The sequence below is a fragment of the Cheilinus undulatus genome, linkage group 10 (genome assembly GCF_018320785.1).
Source record: "Cheilinus undulatus linkage group 10, ASM1832078v1, whole genome shotgun sequence".
Taxonomy (NCBI): domain Eukaryota; kingdom Metazoa; phylum Chordata; class Actinopteri; order Labriformes; family Labridae; genus Cheilinus; species Cheilinus undulatus.
In genome coordinates, this window is record NC_054874.1 from 23,898,372 (window position 1) to 23,918,156 (window position 19,785).

Below are 19,785 nucleotides of genomic sequence, written 5' to 3' on the forward strand. Positions count from 1 at the left end.
TATTTTTACTGCTGAGAGACTCTGCCTCTCTAAAATGCTCCTTTACCCAGTCATGTTACTGACTTGTGGCCTATCAACCTAGTTAGTTTCAAATGCTCCTCCAACTGTTTTTTCATTGGTACCACTTACTTTTCTGGCCTTTTGTTGCCCTGTCCCTTCTTTTTTGAGATGTGTTGTTGCCATTGAATTCAAAATGTGCTAATATGTATCATGACACGGTAAAATATCTCAGTTTCAACACATGATATGTTGTGTATGTTCTATTGTGTACATAATGGGGGTTTATAATATTTGCAAATCATTGCATTGTGGTTGCTTAAAAATGATTGTTAACAAGGATTTGGGGATTTTTTTAGTCCTTCAAATGATTCTAGTAATTTCTATAATATTTTGTATTTCCCATATCAGCTCAGTTTCTGCAACCTTTAATCTTAAGATGACACAATATGAGCTCCTCCCTTCTAGTGGCACTTTGGCAAGGGTTGCCATGGCAACACTGCCTGTTATGTGTGGTCCATCATCCACCTCACTGCTCTAGTCCAGCCTTCCTTTTCTTGTACTCCGTTTCTTTCATTTTCCCAAAGCTGTGATCATCAAAACAGAGCGTGCTGAGAGAGGCTGGACCACACCACGGCAACCACACACTTCCGGTAAGAATAAAGGATGCATCTGTGTTTCTGCGAGTAAGGTAATAGAAATGTTGGTCTGAAATCAATGAAAGGATTAAATGTGAAATAGATGGTCATCAGTGTAAACAGATGTATATTGATAATGATGTAAAATCCATACGAGATATTACCTTTATGTCCTTGTTTCTTGTAGCATAATTGGCATAATCTAAATAGCCTTTAACTCCTTCTTTGTTTTAATCACTTCTGTATATCATTAAGGTTTTTTTTTATTTTTTTTTATCTGTGCATGTGTTTAACTTTCTATATTTTCTTTTTAAGCAAAGCTACTGAAGGCCTATCCTTTCCACCATGACAGAAGTCACCCTCTTGGCCTGCTTAAAGCCAAAGTTACCTACAAGGAGTCCTTCATACCGTTTCAATGCTTCTGCAGTGGCCTTAGACTCCACCGATCCACTCATCCCATGGGAGCCAGTGCACTCACAAGTCAGCACCATCCTGATTGTGGTCATTTTTTGCGTTGTCTGCTTCCTGGGTCTTTTTGCATTTTTCTTTGCCTTCTACCTCCACTGCTCCATCGGTTCATTGGCGAAAGATTCACACATAGCCAACAGAGGCAGCCTAGAGCATGAGGATGCTACCTACAGGTGCAGTTCATCTGACAGCCAGTCAATGGGAAATGTTGTCCAACAGGAACTTGGGACTATATAGAGGGAAATTAATAAAAACTACGCTTTACCAGAAAAACAAAAACTAACTTAAACTGTATAGTGCGCTTACAAAACTAACTAAAATAAAAAAGAGATACACTTATTGTTGTAATTCTGTGCTTGTTACAACAGCTTGTTGAGTACTCCAATTCCTTTTTGGTTTTAAAAGTATTGAAAAGTGTTACGTTTGCTATTAAAGTAATCTATTATTAGTTATCTTTTTGTGAAAGTAATCTGTTCATGTGAAAACAGCCCTATTTTCAATTATTTCATTGTGTCCATAAAATAAAAACAAAATCAAGAAAAATCTGCATGCTTTCTGTTTCTCTCCTACCTGCTAAAATGTTAGCGTTAAGCTGCTGGTGGAAGGTAAACTGGCAGTGCACTTAATCACAGCAGGTTAGTATTGTCTGAAATCACACACAGGAAGTGGTGACAGTTAAACACCTGTTTTCGTCTTTTACACTTTTTAACAGCAAGTTATAATCAGACACAAGGCGATTATAGCCAAAGTTTGACAGCTATAGGTACTCTATGTGAAATGAGTCTACATAATATATGGGTTTCACCTTCTGAAATGAGTGACACAAAATATTGAATTTTTCACGTTATTCTGATTTTGTTAGCTGTACCTGTATTTTCATTCACTATTAAATTCGTGTTACTTGAATTTTATTTTAACATTATTTGCTTGAAGAAAATGAACCTTTTTAGTTTTAATGCCTTTTTCTTGCTAATAATCCAAAAGCCAGTGCATTAGCATGCTAACAGTACAACATCCACTATGTCACCAATAGGGTGTTAACTGAGGGTGCAAAGTGTCCATCGTTCCACACTCAGTTCTTGGATGGTTTTGAGTGTGCCAGTATCCTACTGGGTTGAGTTTACCTGTCTGTGACACACTGTAGTAAATATGTAGTATTTAGTACAGAATAATGCAAACTGGGACATGCTCTGTGTCACAGGCCAATCATTGTGCAGACAGAGTAAGTAGAATTCGAGGGTAAAGGTTTTTACATCCATTAGGCTGCAGAGTCACTGATTATGGGAAATTTAGGCTGTAAAATGATGGCAGAGTCTACACCTTGAAAGGTAGATTTACTACAGGTGAGGTACTGTTTTCAAAACTGACAAGTGGAACAAGTAGTTGGGGGTTTTAATTTTTATGTTTTGCAAAAGTGCTATAACAAGTTACATTTCTCAGTATGTAACACAGTAAGCTCCTTTAGAGACATGGTTTGACTTTCTTAGCAAGAATGAATTACCCATCTTTACCATGCTAGCCCTGTTTATCTTTTGCAATACCTGCCAATCACAAGTGTACCATAATACAAAGGATTGTGTTGTAGGTTTCATGGAAATCTCTTGGGTAAAATAAAGGTGCACATACATGTATGGATGCCACTTGAGCACACAGACAATGTAAAATATAAAGTAATATCCTTGGAGCATTGTTTTCAATAAAAAGTGGAAAACGTATGCAAATGTAAATGTGAGTCTGAATACAAATGCCTTTGAGTGACAGCACAAACAATAACTAATGGATCCAGATGCTCAGTAGTCATCTTGCTTTATTTTCAGTGAGATGACAAGCATTTGCATTGTGCTGGGGCTGTGTATTTGACAAGACTGATATAGAACAATGAATCCAGACAGGAGTTATGAAGGGGAGAGCAGGGAGAGGGACTGGGGGGGATTCAGACTGATTCTTCTCACAAGATGAAACAAGTTGTCAAATCTACAAGGTGCAGCAGAATAAAACAGTGCTCACGTCCATCTTAACATGGCTGAGAGGATGTTTGGCTTTTAAAATGTTTCATACACAATTAAGTTTTAGTTTATTCTGGTAATCAGTCTAAGATTTTAAAAACAAGTAGGCTCTGTTATGACAGATAAAGGTCTGTAACAAATGTTCAAGCTCATCAGAGTATAAAATTAAAAGCAATTGCTTTGTTAGATGAGCACCTACAATTTGGCAGTTTAATATAACACTAGCTTGGCATCACCTGATGAATTTTGAAAAGCAAATTAAGTCTTAAACAAATCAGTACAGTTTTAATATCTGAGCGGGTTATCAGCAGGTACAAACCAGAACACCTCTGAACAAACAACCTGTAAGAGCATTAAACAAGCGACAACATGGTAGGCTAACTGGCTGGGTAGTTAGTTGAAATATCAAAACACTATGGCCTCTTATTCCACATAAAAAAGCTTGGTATGGTGTGGTTTAGATGCAGACATGTAACTGCTTGATGGTAACTTTAACCACCAAACAGATTGTTAAAACTTACAAGTCAGTAGTTTTAGATTGTACCATACCAGTGTATTAATCTGCCCCATATTAAGCAGCTGTGATTGCCCTTTCCATAAGATACCGGGATAAAAATTTACCACTCAAGGTTATTCGATGCCTTAAAGGCTCATAAATGCACAAACAAGTGAAGATAGTAAGTTTTTAAGGTAATAACCTAAAAGAACTCCCCCAATTAAGTAAAACAACATAAAAAAGCACATTTCTATCTGGCACTTGGCCTAATATTCAATGCTTTCACTGTCTGTGTTAGAAGCACATTAGAAACTATAATTTATTACCGCTAAAGCATCTTTTTACTTTATGACACGGTGCACATGGCACTTTTAGAGCTGCGAGAGTCACAGGAACTGCTTCTGGACTCCATGATGGAGTCTCTGCCATCAAACTCAGGTGAGTCCATTTCCAGGTGAGAGTCCTGTATGCCGTCCTGCAAAGCATCCTTAAAAGGAGACAGAGGAAGAAGTAGCTCATTATATACTTGTGACATCAACAAAACTATTGTAAAGCAGTTCTAGCAGCTCAAAATAACCTAGGAGGAAAGACAAAGGGGTTTTAGAAGGTGTTTTGAAGTCAGTCAATGAATGCATAGTCGTTACATCCTTTTAGTAGATATGCTGTACCCCTCACCTTGTGAACTGACATCTCCTCCACACGGCACTCCTCCATTGACTCCTCCAGGGAATGGCCTGATATCTCCATCTTAATACGATGTGAGGGTATAGACTTTACATCATCCTCGTCCTCGCCTGCCACCAGTGGGAAAACCTAGGGGGTAAAAGACAGAAAGAGAGTCAAGGAATAAGAGACAAAGTGGGGGCAATAATGAGCATGTAGAGACTCCAAGCAAGTCTTTGAAATGAATTTTTTACCAGTCCCTCCTCGTCCCCCGTCTCCTCAGGGCCTGAGATTGTGGCCTTGCTGATGGCCTTGCTGATGGTCTGGGTCTCAAACTGAGGACACGCTGCCTGAGCATTACCGTCTTTGTCCCTCTTTCCTTTCAGCCAGTAGGTCTCAATCTCAACATTCCCCTTAACGTAAAAAAAAAGAAAAGAGGAAAACAAAAACATTTGAAGAAATATGCAAATAGGAAGAACTTTGAATACAGCAGGGAGTCATGGAAAGTTGAGAATTATAAGAGGTAAAATAAATCCCTGATGAAAGGTTAGTAAACCTTGTGTTCTTGAGATTGTCACTTGTAATCAGCTGCATAAGAAATCTTAGGGAGTCGTCGTGCTGTCATTATCAATAGATGTTCAACTTCAAAGTCAAACTCAGTGATAAAACAAGTTGGCAGATCAACAAGGGAGTCTACCTCTACTGAATACAAATACTGATTCCCAGAGCCAGGACTCTAAGCTACAATGACTTCATGATTTTTTAAGATTCATAGACTTTTTTTATTATTTCCTATTTAAAGTTCCTATTTGACCAAAGACTGAAGACTTAATGTTAAGTTTCTAGGATGTATAATGTAGAGATTATGTGCAGTGGCACCGGATATTATTAACAATATGATACTCTACCATACGCTATCATAAGAATCAATACAATACAAAACATTATTGTATGAAATGATAAAATACAATGAGGTATGGTATGTTATGCTACAATGTGGCATGATATGGTACAATACTTAATTCATGACCCATGATAAAGTTAAAATGCACGATTGCAGTTTTGGATGTTTCATGTAACACAACACAGAATAGGTTATAGTAGACTAAGTAATGACAAGGAATGGTGCAAAACAACATGGACCCTGGCCCAAAGTAAATAACATCAGCATATAGAGGTATGATGTGATCTGATGCCATACCTTACCATACTATACAGTACCATAACATACCATACCATCATACCATACCATAATACCATACCATACAATACCATATCATACCACTGCAAACCATACCTTACCACACCATTACACACCATCATACCATACAGTACCATACCATACCATAGCCTACAATACAATATTTCATATTTTATGACATGGTACGGTACAATTTATCCCAATAGATGTCTAAGAAAAATAATTAAACAACAATAAAGTGATGCTTGGATATTTAGTACAAGTTTTGCCACTCATAACGCTACATCCCTTAACTTCTTTTCACAACTGTCTGACATCAACCCACCGTCTTTTTTTTCCTCTTATCCCCATGTTAACTTCAGTTCACGTTACTCTTATTTGTATAATAAGCACCACAATGACACATACAAAGAAGCAACAATAAGTCAAATTGGCAGGGAAATTTGTTCAGAGTGAAGCATTTTTTCCAATTGAAATATCAATATAAGCCATTAACATAATGTATCAAAAAGTATCAATATTTTGCCCATTACTATTCATCAAATATCATTACAGTGGATGAGTAAAAGTAGTCAAATCTATGACTCCTAACCTTAATTGTAATGATGCCCCTTCTTTCAAAAATAAAGTGACTTCCTTTCAGGTGCTCGTAGGTGGCGCTGCTGAGCTGAATGTGCATCTCCTGTATAAGAAAAAGAAAGAACCAGGACAAAACTTTAAAAAATATCACTTAGATCATGCATGACACACATTTCAGATCCATTTTCTCCTCCCTGTACCTTTCCATTGCTCTCCATTGCGGATGCAGTGTGGACTGTGTCCCCATGCAGACCGTAACGTGGCATTTTATGTCCCACCACACCTGCCACAACCATCCCAGAGTGGATTCCTACAAAAAAATGACAGAGAATTCAGTTAAACGCCAAGATAAAGACACAAATAGGCCAGTGCACATTCAACCCACCAACACGAATCTGGATGTTGTTGCCATTAGAGGGGTCTTTGAGGTGGTCTATGGAGCGAACCATGTCCAGGGCCATGTCACAGATGTTATGAGCATGATACTTTGTCTTTTCTGGAGCCCCTGCTACGACCATGTAGGCATCTCCAATAGTTTCAACCTAGATTAAAAAAGGACAGCAGTTTTAACACAGCATGACTAAAGTGTATAAAACAGATGGAAAACAAACACTAACCTTGAAGACACGGTGCTTCTCGCTGAGCGTGTCAAACAGCGTGTACATGGTGTTGAGCATGGAGACCACCTGCATTGGAGTGATATGGCTGCAAATGCGAGTAAATCCCACCACATCACTGAAAAGAATGGTCACATCTGGGAACACCTGGGGGAAAAGAGATAAGAGAGGTGATGAGCCGGTAGATTGATGTACTCTACATACACTGGCAAACACACAAGCACACACAGGTGGAGGAGGTGGGCATTTATGAAACATCTTTTGTGCACAGGCCATTATGCACCACCAGGAAGCCACTCTCAGTGGACGTGAATTTGGGCATAGCACGGAGTCTCAAATATTCTTACTGCAAAAGTTCCTGCAAAGGGAGCCTAAAGATTTTACCAGAAAGCACACTGGATAAAAGAACGGTTTTATGGTTTGGAGTCCTTCTTGTAAATGCTTTATCAATGATATGTGCATCTGTCAAAAAGGCTATAATTTCTCAATATGTGTAACACCTTAAAATTTGCTTGAATTTAATTTTCTGTTTTTGAAAATAAAAAAGGAATGAGAGAAAATAACTATAAAACAGAAATGAAAAGTGTTTGTTTGTCCCAGCTCTGAAGCCAGATGTTAACTGGGGTACCAAACTGAATGTGATGTGTCCTTGTATGGATAAAATATCTTTGGAAGTGTAATTTCAATTTGATGTAAGACATGGCAAAACTAGGACTGTCATCCACAGAAATCTCTGCAGGTATGTCATTTGAAAACGGGAGCTCAGGAGGATTTTCTGCAAGTTGTTCCAAGAAATGAGAGGATGTTCTGAGCTGAAAAATGGGGGTTTCATACTGGTTACATGACTTGTGGCACTTGACAGCTCTGGAGTCATTTTCCAATTTTTGAATATCCATTTTGGACATAAAAATCAGATGGCTACAGGAAACATGTTGTTTACCTCTGATTCCACTATATGTTAGTTAATTTCATCCAATTTAATCCTCTAAAAGAAAATGATAATAGGAATTGTTGTTTTTGATAAGTGAGGTGTTGGATCAAATTGGTAAATGGCAGCATCTTCTACCCTGACCTCACAAGTGTTGACAGCTGGTTCTCCTTTGCGCAGCCTCTTGGCCACAGGCTTGGGAATCATTCTGTACAGAAGATCATCAGTCTTCTTCATCTCATAGTCCAACATCTTCATGCTCTCCTCTAGCTTACTGGACTTCTTCTGCTCCTGTGTTCACAAAGGGGAACCCACCAAAACAAAACAAAACTGTTCATTTTAATCTAGAGTGATAATAAAATCATTCACCCCCTTGGATGTTTTACCCTTATTGATTAAAAAAAAAAAAAACTAATATCAAAGTGAAAACAGATTTCTGCAAAGAAACGCCAGTAGTAGTCTCATGATGAGTGAAATGGGGATCACCTGAGTGCACTAAATGTGTCTCATATGACTGTAGTATAGACATTTTTGTCTGGAAGGTCCACTCACTGGTTAATCAGTATTCCTTGCAACCATTGCAACATGAAGACAAAGGAACACTCCAAGCAACTCAGAGAAAAGGTTATTTAAAATTGTAAGTCAAAGGATTGATACGAAAAAATTCAAGGCACTGAACATCCCCTGGAGTTCAGACAAATCAATCATCAAGAAATGGTAAAGATATCGCACATGTGTAAATCTGCCTGGATCAGGAAGACTGTGCAAGAAGGAAACTAGTAAGAGAGGCCACCAAGACACCTATGAAACCCTGAAGGAGTTACAAGCTTCAGTCAAAGCTTAATGGGAGGGTGGAAAAGAAAAGCCACTGATGAAGAAAATTCATGTTGAATCTTGACCAGAGTTTGTCAAAAGGCATGTGGGAGACACCATGGTCAAGTGAAAGAAAGTTCTTTGGTCTGATGAGACCAAAATAGTGCTTTTTGGCCATCAGACAAGATACTATATTCAGGGGGCACCAAATACTTCACATCACCCACAGCATGATCATAGGAAGCACAGTGGCGGCACCCTGCTTCCCATGATCATGTGCCACTGCCACCTCTTTTACTCTGACGTTAAAGAGGTTTTTTGGTTGTTTGTTTTTACAAAAAACCCAATCATATTGACTTTGACTGATTAATAAAAGGGTAAAACATCCAAGGAGGTGAATACTTTTTATAGGTACTGTATTTCTTCAGGGGAATTGATGAGAAAGACTTCAGAGGAAATTTGCACAATGCAGAGTAATAGGAGTTTGACTGATGTATAGGATGAAGCTGCATTTGTATCAACCTGTATGAGAGCTCTCTTCAGCTCCTCTGACTGCTGCGTGCCTGCCAGCACCAGGTCTCTGCTGGAGTCGTGCATGCTCAGGTCATTGATGTACAAGCCTGTCTTGAACATAGCACTCAGACTTTCCATCCTAGACACACACACACACACACACACACACACGCACACATATATATATAGAGACGCATTAAAAAACATAAAACAAAAACAACAATAACGGCAAGGCACTTAACCAATATAGAAGCAGGCTTTTCCCTAAATGGGGAATCAAAAGGCAGTAATTCAGAGTGATGTTATGTACCACAGAATAAACAACGTAAGCAGTGTGATATGGCATTTAACATTTCAGTAGTTTTGTCAATACAAGCATAAGAGCATTTACTTGCAAAACAAAATGTTTCAGAGGAGGAGGGAGATGTTTTGGTAATGTACTCAGTGGAAAACACTCTCACTTGCAAATGGGTTCCCATTAGGCCCACAAGAGCTGCACTGTCTGATTACAAGCTAATTAGCAGCTCATTTCATGCATGGTAAGTGCTGTTAGAATGGGCTCCTGATTTGATTCCCTGCCCAGCCTTTTATTTTCAGCCTCGTAATTTAGTTTAGCTCTAGCTGCTTTTAAGAATGTTTTACTTTCCTGCTGCAGCTTTTTAATAAAGATCTGAGTATTTCTGGGTGAATTTGTGTATTGTGTGTATGTGTGGGCCTTACACAGGGGTTCCCAGGAAAATGATGGACTCCCATTCTGGCATGTATCTCATCTGTCCCTTTAGCTTCAGGCAACGGCTCCCATCACCCCAACTTTCCATGGCATTAGCACTGTTACCATCTAAGAAAAGGGAGCATGATGTAATAACAGCAAGAAAATAAAAATTAAGAACTGTGTTTAAGGTTGAATTCTGGCAACTAAAAATAAAAGTTCTATTTAGGTGTTATCTTCCCCAGTAGTCCTACACATAATCCTCAAACAAAACCAAGGATTGTCTGTTTTTCTGTAGCTTTTCTACAAATAGAGCAAAAGATAAATTAAACGTCTACCAGCTATAAAAAGTCAATCGCTCCAGTTATCCACAACTTTTCTCCCTGCTTCTCACTCACTGGAAAGAGTTCTGCAACAACACTGCAACAATTTAAGAAATAACTAACCACAAATGCAATATAAAAACCAGATCCAGAATCATTGCTGGCTTTCCTTGACTTTTAAGGTGGATGGGGTGATGATGAAAACGGTCCCATGCTCTGTCATTTGATCCTTTTCTTTTGTGCTACTTCCAATGATGAAAATCATCACAATCAGTTTTTTTTTACATTTTACACAGTGTTCTAGTTTTGTTTAAGGCAACGGTGTTGGAATAACTATAATATGGATGTCTGTAACAGGTTTTTTTCAAAGCAACCAGACTAGTTCAGTTACTGTGTGGCTCTATCTTGCTATGTGTCTTTTTAATAATCAGAGTGGTCCAGACCTTTGTAGTCATCTCCAATAATTGACTGGAAAGCCATTAGCTCCACATCTACATCAGCTGAGCGATTGGTGTTTTCATAGTCAGAGTCTGTGGGGGGAAAAAAAAACAGGGAAACCTTCAAAGCATACACTTTCATCAATCCTCCACACATGAACCAAGATAGATCAATTAGAATAAATTCAATCATGATATAAAACATTTTAGTAACATTTTGGAATAGCAAAACCTTCTTATCTCATGACTTATTTCAGCCACATATCAAAAGGTTAATGTTACATCTGGGCTGCACACCAGCTTTTTTATTTCATTGAAAATTAAAGTGTATTTTAAAACTGACTGCAGTTCATTAATCTGAGAAGAAATCAGCAAGTCTTTTCACGCCAGAAACACACCCCTGCGAGTGTTTGCATTGCTCCCACCCTTACTCTGGACTCGGTTGTGAAGGTTCCTCTCTCTCTTTACAGGCTCCTTGGACATGATCTCAAACAGGTTATTGGGGTGGGAAATGATCTGTGAATGCATTAATTGATTATGCATCATTGTTAATAGCACAACATCATTGATTCAGTTGAGCTAAATTGGCTGCAAGCATCAAAGGGGTTCCCTATCAAATGTGGCTAAAGATAAAGCATTGACTCACCATGTTCCATGTGAACTCCACCAGGGGGCGAGCTAGCAGGAAGGCGTCATTGATCTTCTTGCCATCCAGATCAGGAAAGACTGTTGCCAGACCAGAGCCAACATTGTGCACCACCATGTCCTACAGAACAAAGAATCCCAGCGATTGATCAGATTTCATAGCATTTATTCGCTGTCCTCTGTAGGTTGAAGAATGTAACTGAGAGGGATTACCTGTCTGAAGACAATGTTGAAGGGGAAGACCTCAAAGAAGAAGTCTGAGGTTATGGGCAGGATCTCTTGCTCCTCCTCGTCCTCCTTCATGATGTAGCGGTAGGCTGAGTTGTCAAAGTTCAGTCTGCACAGACATGTTATCTTATATTTAAAATACTATTTTACAGTTTCAGAGAAACAACCTGGCCCTTCACTAGGGCAAATACCGCTAAAAATGACTTCAGACCAAATTAGCTTTATTAGATCGTTAAGATGCAAGGAGCTTCTACCTGCAAAGTTTCTGATGCACACACACACACACACAAAAATCCATCATGATCTCCCGTCCCCCTTTCAATCTGTCTCTTATCATCATTCAAACTTGTACACATACTCATGCTGCAGCCAGCCCGGTACATACAGACTATAACAACAATGGCTACCCCATGCGTTGCTGCGGGACCTTCCGTAATTGCGTTTGGCTTTAGCAACTACTGCCAAGGGGCAAAAAAATCGAGTTGTCATCTGCGATGTCTGCGGTTTCAGACTAAAAAATTATTGATCAACCACATCTAATTTTATCTGATACCTCAAAACCCTTCTTCACTTAACAGTATGGAAAAAATCGCATTAGCAACTGTGAACCATTAGCAAACTTTAAGATGTTAGCTTGTTACTGCCTTTGTAAGAAAATGGAGGCTAAATCTATAAGGGTGGCATTCGCTGAATATTTTCAGAAGGTGAATAAGTAATTATTTGCTTGACACACTTGTTTATTGCCATATAATGGTGTCTTTTATCCTAACAATAAAACAAATAGGTACCTTAATTACCTCTGCTATCCATGATTCACATGGCCACCTCTTCAGGTCAGTAAATCATAAATTCTGTATTAATTTATGATTAAATATAAAAAATGTGGAAACTTTTGGCACACATGCAAAATTTCCTGTTGACTAAAAACACTTTCACATGTGTGAGTACAATATTTTTGCAGAGGTAGGAAGAGAACACAACTACTGTACTCAAGTAAAAGTACAGTTAATCTGGTTAAAATGTACTTAAATGCAAGTTAAATTACTGGCCTTTAAAACTACCCAAACCAAGTTAAGTTTACTTTAAGTACTGAGTAACAAGTACCTTCTGAGGAGTTGTACAGTGAAATAAGTGTCTATATAAGTCCACACTACATATAGTTAAACAACCCTTTATAAGTGTTTAACATTTTACAATATGACACAACTGCAGTAACTTTTGTAAAATCTGTGGCAAGATGGGTCTCCTCTGGCAAGAACAAAGCAGCGAGTCAACCTCATAGCAAGGCAATGCATACTGATGAAGAATACACACTAGGCATCCTAAAGTCACAGTTGCAACCTCAGTGGATAACTTCACTCATGGTGCAAATGTGCCTCACATCACAAACAACAATCCACCAGAAACAAGGAACAAAGGAAAGCGAAGGAACCCCACCATGGATCACCGTACAACAGGCAACATCCAAACACACATGGACACACATCTAAACACTCTGCCCAAGGGTATGATGGGAGTCTTTGCCCACACATCCCCCAAGATTTGAAATCCCAGTGGGCAGAGATTAGATCATTTGACTTTCTACAGAGTTGAACTAACACTGGTGGATATACACTGTCAAATGGCCCCAACATTGAAGGCCATTTCACCCAGAAAATTGTTTTTAAAATTGCACTTTAAGAGTTGAAGTCAACTCTGAAATGTTTAACCCTGAGATATCAACACTCCTGTTTTGGCTGTGTACTCTTGCTGTTTTCTGATTTGACCTGGAATCATTCTCTCCCTGTGTGCTGTGTTGTCAAAAGAGGTTTGAAAAAGTACAAGAGTACTGTACTCAAGTAAAAATAGTCTGGTTAAAATTTACTTAAGTAGAACTAAAAGTAATGATTTCAAAATGTACTAAAAAAGTACAAGTACCCCAAAAAACTACTCAATGACAGTAATCTGAGTAAATGTAATTAGTTAATTTCCACTCCTGTATTTCTGTGTGCAACAGACACTACACCTTGTGGGCAGGCAATACATTTTTGTGAGCACTGGAAACTTCCTGTGCTTATGGATAGTTACGTGTGCAGACCTGTAACTTAATTTTCTGTCTCTCCTGCTCATGTCTCCTTAGGGAATCCTTACAAAAATATCAGTAGCTACAATATAAATGCAGTTGTTAGTAAAGTTCTGTATCTGCCTCTTAAATTCCTCAGGAAGAAGAATGAAAATGTATTCACAACTGTACAGTGCCACAGATGGGCATTGTGTGTGTGTCTTTGTGTACCTCATGGTGACGTGGGAGTAGTCTCCCACCAGCTGCTCAGACAGCACCTCCACATGGATGTCAGTATCGTAGAACTGTTTCCCCATCTGCCTCAGCTGGCCCATGGCGTAGTGCAGGTAGCCTTTGCGTTTACTCCTGCAGTTCAGAGAGAAAAGTTGAGTTTTGGTCTGACGAATGCAATCACACAGATTTTAATATTTTTGATGCCCGGATCCTAATCTCCCCCCTCTTCCTCCCTCAGACCTGTAGTGCAGGGTGACTCCCGTTGCAGACTCTTCCTGGCAGAAGAAGGTTGGAGGCTGCACCTTGGGGTAGCTGAAGCGCAGGTATTCGTGCAGATTATCAAGACCGTTGACAAAGTCACGTACGTGACGGCCCAGCACCTGGGGACAGAGGGTGACAGCTCATGTTTATGGTATCTCCATTGCTCTATTATCTTTTTTATTAGAGTCATTTTAAAGGATCTCTTAGCTGATTTAAGACATAATTTTTTCATCATGTGAAGAACTACTATTGTAAAATGGGCTCTGAGGTTTATTTGGGCTTAAGGGTGAAAAAGTCTTGAAGTTTAGAGCCAAGCTTAACCTATAAAAGTTACTACAAATCAGGCTGTCTTGCACTTTACTGCTCCACTTTTAATTAAACTTTTAAAGAGAGTCATGCAACTTTATAAAAGCGCTACAAGTTCAGCAGTTCAGCAAAATCAGCATTTTTTAACTTCTACTTCCACTAAAATGTTGTCTTTTAGGCTCCAAAGACCAAAAGAAAAAATCTGCTATAGGAATTTAATAAGAATAACTATAACTGGATCTACTGATTTTTTGTTTTCAGTGCCAACAACACAATAACACTAAAAAGACCTAAAGCAATGGTATATAGAAAGATTTATTAAGTAATTCACTCACACACAGACCAAATGGCAGCAGAGATCTTCCTCACCTTCAGGATCCTGTCATAGCCGTACTTCCCTACAAATCCCAGGAAGTAGACACCCCAGGAGTTCATCAGCTCATTGTAGGGTGTACCTGTCACTCCACTGGCTGCCTTTGCAATGCGAGGTATCACACTCTCACTATACACCTGCAGACACCCATGTATATAAGATGCCATCATAGAAAAAAGGAGATAGGTGTTGGCATCAGGATGGAAATGCTGCAGCGATAAGTAGACAGTGTTTTCAAATAAGATGTTCAGACCTGGTGGGTGACAAAGGAGTGCAACCTGACATCTGCCCTTTCTCTGACCAGCTTCCACACGTCATCCCCATATGACTCCTTAATGAAGTCATGCAGACTCTCACACAGCAGCCCGTACATTGTCTCTCTGTGGATTACAGCTCAATCTGAGCACTTCCAAGGCAGCTCCCCAACTGATTGACTTCAAATAGTCCTCCCAAAGGTACCTGCAAGCAAAAAAAAGAAGAAAAAAGAGAATGCTGAGAAAGGATGTCTTTTTCAGGCCTGCAATCTGAATTTTAATGCATTTAGCTTTCAGCATGAAGCTATAAAAAGCCGTATGGCGAATAACACTGCTGCCTTTGTTTTCTCTAACCTGTGGAGCAATGCACCTTCTCAGAATAGCCAGCTAAATAAAGTTTCATCTGAAAGCCAACAGGGCACATGCTTTTAAAGGTGCCCAAATTGCACAAGCTCTTGAGTCTGAATGGGCCTCTATTGTTCGTGTGTCAGCTGTCAGCACCTGGTGACCGTGCACCTCTCTCTATGTGACATGAACACACTGCGGAAGCTGCCTCTCAAACACAGGTGACACCCGTCACAAGATCTCACGATGGTTCAATTAAGACGTCTTTTTTTTTTCATTTTTTTGATTCACCAAGAGAGACATGTTGGCACTTTTATGTAAGAAGTCATGAACTGTAATAAACTTTTAGCTTGAAAAGCAGGAAGTAAACGGCAAATTTATCAGTGCTAATGTAAATCTCATCATACTAAATGTAACACTTTCTGAGTTTAATAATTATCACTAGTTCCATTTTAAATTTACACTTTGGAAAGTGTTAATATTTTACCTCTCTTGTAGAGTCAATGTTTAACACTTAGTGTTGTTTTTACACATTAAAGGGTACTTGTAACGATGTTATCTTCTTTTACTTTGGCTGTCAATTTAAGTATTGCCACCTTATTTTCAATAGTTCACTCACCAGGCCAAACCTCATTTTTCAAATTACCACTTTCCAGGGAATTATATAAAAAAAAAAAAAACAGTATTTTTTACAAACAATTAAATATGGAATGGTCATAGGCAGCATCTTTTTTTGACATTTTTATCTATTTAAACTTTGTAAAAACAACAACAACAACAATGGACTGATGTAAAAGGTGATTAATATCACTGATTTATGAAAAAAACGAAGAAATAATGGAAAATGGAAAAAGGAGATATGAGGTTTTGTTATTACCCCAGCAAATTGTGGCAGAATCAGGAATCCTCTGGCACAGACAACAAATGCAGAGCTATGATTAAAATCAGCATTCCATCCTTTACTGAAAACCATCCCTTGCCACAGGTGGAAAGTGGCTAACTCAGTGGGTACTTTACTTCCAACAATAATTCACCAGAAACATGATCAACATGATCAAAGGGATCCCAACAGTGATTAATGTACAAAAGGCAATGTCTCAACACACCTGAAAGCACCATAACCCTAACCTTGCAAAGCAGATGGATTCCGTTTCCGTGTTTCTCACTGGCGAATCCATCTTGCAAAGCTCCTGTCTGAACCGTTTGGCCCAGTTAGAAAGTGACAGGACCAATCAGCGATGAGGGGCAGTACTTTTCGGCAGCGGTGGAGTCATGATGTAAGCAAGCAGCAACAATTATGGCAAAAGACAGAGCCAGAGCACCAGTTTTATCAGAAATTGATGACATTCATTCGTTAAAAGAAGAACAAATAACAGCATTGTGTCGTTTTCTCTTCAAAAACGACAAAAGTCGCGTACTGATGTCTACAGTCGCCATGCTTTGCGTTATGCAGTTCCCATAGGGTTTACTCCTCGGTAGGGCGCAGCTCGGTAGCAGCTACGTCATGTGTTTTGTTGCTCTGATCACCCTCCGAGTTTTTTTCAAAGGCTCTGCCCTTTCCCAAACACTGTCTATGAGAGTTTTTCCAGATAGATGTTTGAAACAAATCCATCTGGCATGCCAGGTTACCTTAACCCACAAAAAAACACCCAAAACACATAAACACTCTGCTCAAGAACATGATGGGGAAGCCTCACCTCTTAGGTTTGAGCTTAGATAAATTGACTCTTTGCAGAGCTGGGCTAACACTGAATGGATCAGCACTGCAAAAAACTCCAACACTAAAGGCTTTTTACTCAGAGTAGAGTTAAAATGACACTTTGGGAGTTTAAATACACTCTGAATTGTTAAATATCGAGATTTCAACACTCTAATCTTTAAGACCTTGTTTGATAGAGCCATTTAAAAGTGTAATTTTTTTTATTAAAGGTAAATGACCCACTATATTTGTATAAAGCCACTTTCCATTTCACAAAGATTTTGAACAATCCCTGCAACTATTCCATGTCTGCAGATTATTGTTGAGACTCAGGATGACTTCACATTTCCCTTTAGAGTCCGGAAGGCTTCCTACTGGGGGAAAGTGGCACTGTGGAGCAGGGGCAGCTGGGAAATCGATATCCAATCTCAACAGGGATAAAGAAAATGTGTTTCTTCCCTTCAGGCTCCTCATGAGTTCAATGAATCAATTTTGTAGGGAAAAAAAGCCATTGGATAAAGACTAGTTGAGTTTTAAAAGGGCAACAAAACATAAGTTAAAGGGCATCACTTCTAGTGTGACACAAAACAAAAGTTTATACAGAAATTTACAAATGGAGTTCCCAGCAGTGCACAAGCAGGTAAATGAATAAAACCACAGAATCAAAAACACTGTGATGTTTTTATTTATTGTAAGTTTTGCTCTGCTGGGTTAGAGAGAGTCGTGCGGACTGAGCATTCAGAGATCATGCTCTCATGCCGTCAAAAATGGAGAAGCAACAAGGCAGAAATCTGTGTTGAAAAAGTGAGAGAATATAAAAGTTAAAAAAAAAAACTGCAGTTCCTCCAATGTTTACTTGAGGCTGGCTCAGACACCTCTGTAGATAGTAAAGGTCATTTTCATTACATGGAAGCTAAAGTCTGAATCAGACTTCTTCATCAAAGCTGAGCTGTAGCATTGCAATAGTTTTGCATAGCTTTGAACCATACAAAGAAGCTATTGCATCTAAAAAAGTAGCTTAAAAATATAGAATGTCTTTAATTTTGCTCTTAAAACACTTGGCATAGTCAAAAGCTCCAAACATGGTCTTTTTGGTAGTGTTTCTTTATGTACAAATCACTACTTGCAACCCCAGGGGGTGCTCTCTGCAGCTGTATATTGTCATCTGCAAAGAACCTATTCAGACAAACAGACAAATGTTCCTCTGAGGTAATGATGTGGTGCTAGGGAGGTTGCCAAATCCCATTCTCCCCTCAGGCACCAAAATAGCTGGAGCCAGCCCTGATGTGTGTGCACTATGTGTATTTCTTCTCTTTTATTCTTTGTTATAACTGTAGTTTAATCCACTGCTCCATCTTTTCCTGTACACAAACATGCAGACAATATGCAGGTTGTTGCATACACAGACATACAAATGCATAAGTATGTACTGTTCATGACAGCGTAGGCCATTACAGCGAGAGAATACATGTTTCATTCCTGTACATCGAGAGGAAAGCTAAACAGAGACAAATTCCTTGTTGTTAAAGCATACTTGGCCAATTAAGCTGATTCTGAGTACACACCAGCTCTGTTCCTGGGCTACACCTCTCAGAATATATCTCACTCATGTCACAAGCACATTTGCATTAATAGATTATACTAACTTAAATCACTGTGGTAAAATGCCTCATCCCATATGCATATTTGCAGCAATTAATCTATTACCTTACTAATTACTAATGTAATCTATTTAATGTACTCAGATGTTGAAGTAATGAATATTATCAATGTAACTCAGATATTGTGAGAAGGCTCTGTCACCTCATATGCAATTTTTGCTCTGATCAACTGTGTTAAATGATGTTATCTCATGTAAAGCTGCCCACACCCTTGCATATGTTACACATCTGATCATGTCTAGTCAGCAGTCTTTGCACCCTTTATGCATCTTTCAACCATACTATCAATACACACAGACCTATGCTAAAAAACGGTAACAAAGTTGTTACACATGTGTTTGGTCCATACTTAGATCCTATGTCTTGTATTTTAAACAGTGCTATGTAGCTGTAAGTTTTTGCACAGGTTTTCTTCTGTACAGGCAAAAAGACATTTCTGCTTTAAATTGTTTACAGGCTCATTTGTGTTCATCTGCAAAAAATGTAATTTTTTTGTCTTTAATTTTCTATTCAACTTTTGGGTATGGTATAATTTATAATTTTAGATGTAAACATATTTTTTTAATTTTGTAAACTTTTTCACTTCTGTGTAGAAGCCAAGGCTAAGGTGGGCTAAGTTGTGGTAAAAGGTGAAAGGGAGGCTAGGAGAAAAGCAGCTAAACTGCAAGGATGCTTGTAGTTAACTATATGTATGAAGTAGAAAGAGTGCAAAGTTTAACTTTAGCTTGATCAACGTTTAGAGATGCACAACAGCAGAGCAACTACATAGACAGGAAGTGATGCTATACTCTCACTGTGTGTCAGCACATTAGCCGTATTGATGGACGGGGACATGAGGGGGAGAAAACTAAAGCAAAGAAAAGCAATTAAATTTGGAATTTTATAGAAAATCTATACATATTAATGATTTTGTCATGGTTCCAGTTTCTAATCAGTACACCCAAGGTCCTTGGGTGTACTGGAGGGGAGTTATGAATGACAATTGCAGCAAAAGGGAGGTTTGCAAATCCAGACATACAGACAGACTGACAGCTCTCCAATTATAATAGTAAGATATTCTAATGTTCTTGTTCTGAGAGTGTTAAATGAATTATCTTTTGCCAATAAAGGTGTTTTATATTTAATAGTTACGTTTTGCTGTGCTTGATGGCAAAATGATATTGAAAATGTCTACAAAAATAACTTAAAATGTACCGTTCTGTGTTATTTCATTTTTTCAAATAATTTCTAGGAGGCTTTGAATTCTGGCCTTTCTAATGTTAAAAATCCCAACTATCGCATGTCAAAGACAAACTTAACATAGACAAAAGGTAAGACTGTTCACAGGATTCACTGGAATCTACACAATCT

The 19,785-nt window shown here is 38.7% G+C and overlaps 1 protein-coding gene across 2 annotated transcripts; it reads right to left on the reverse strand.

Annotated features, from left to right (window-relative positions):
• Positions 1–2,955: 2,955 nt before the first annotated feature.
• On the reverse strand, positions 2,956–15,108 carry LOC121516605 (soluble guanylate cyclase 88E-like). Of its 2 annotated transcripts, none has more exons than XM_041797975.1 (19): positions 15,085–15,108; positions 14,730–14,935; positions 14,473–14,613; positions 13,777–13,916; positions 13,534–13,668; positions 11,247–11,370; positions 11,035–11,154; positions 10,820–10,904; positions 10,395–10,481; positions 9,640–9,757; positions 8,929–9,058; positions 7,738–7,884; positions 6,666–6,812; positions 6,434–6,590; positions 6,249–6,358; positions 6,062–6,151; positions 4,523–4,681; positions 4,281–4,418; positions 2,956–4,092 (listed from the first exon to the last, which is right to left on the reverse strand). In XM_041797975.1, the coding sequence occupies exons 2-19, from the start codon at positions 14,847–14,849 to the stop codon at positions 3,952–3,954; spliced, it is 2,289 nt and encodes a 762-aa protein (XP_041653909.1). In that variant the 5' UTR covers positions 14,850–14,935; positions 15,085–15,108; the 3' UTR covers positions 2,956–3,951. The 2 variants fall into 2 exon arrangements, with proteins under 2 accessions (XP_041653909.1, XP_041653908.1); XM_041797974.1 differs by having other exon boundaries at positions 10,787–10,904.
• Between the last annotated feature and the right edge of the window lie 4,677 nt (positions 15,109–19,785).

Bases quoted from the DNA above. Each gene is read 5' to 3' on its own strand.
- LOC121516605 (XM_041797974.1), bottom strand. From the start codon at position 14,849: ATGTACGGGCTGCTGTGTGAGAGTCTGCATGACTTCATTAAGGAGTCA. The intron at 10,482-10,786 runs GTGTGTTTCTGG...TTCCCCCCACAG, and splicing joins CAATGCAAACACTCGCAGGG to ACTCTGACTATGAAAACACC. The intron at 4,682-6,061 runs GTTAGGAGTCAT...TTTTACGTTAAG, and splicing joins GGGGCATCATTACAATTAAG to GGGAATGTTGAGATTGAGAC.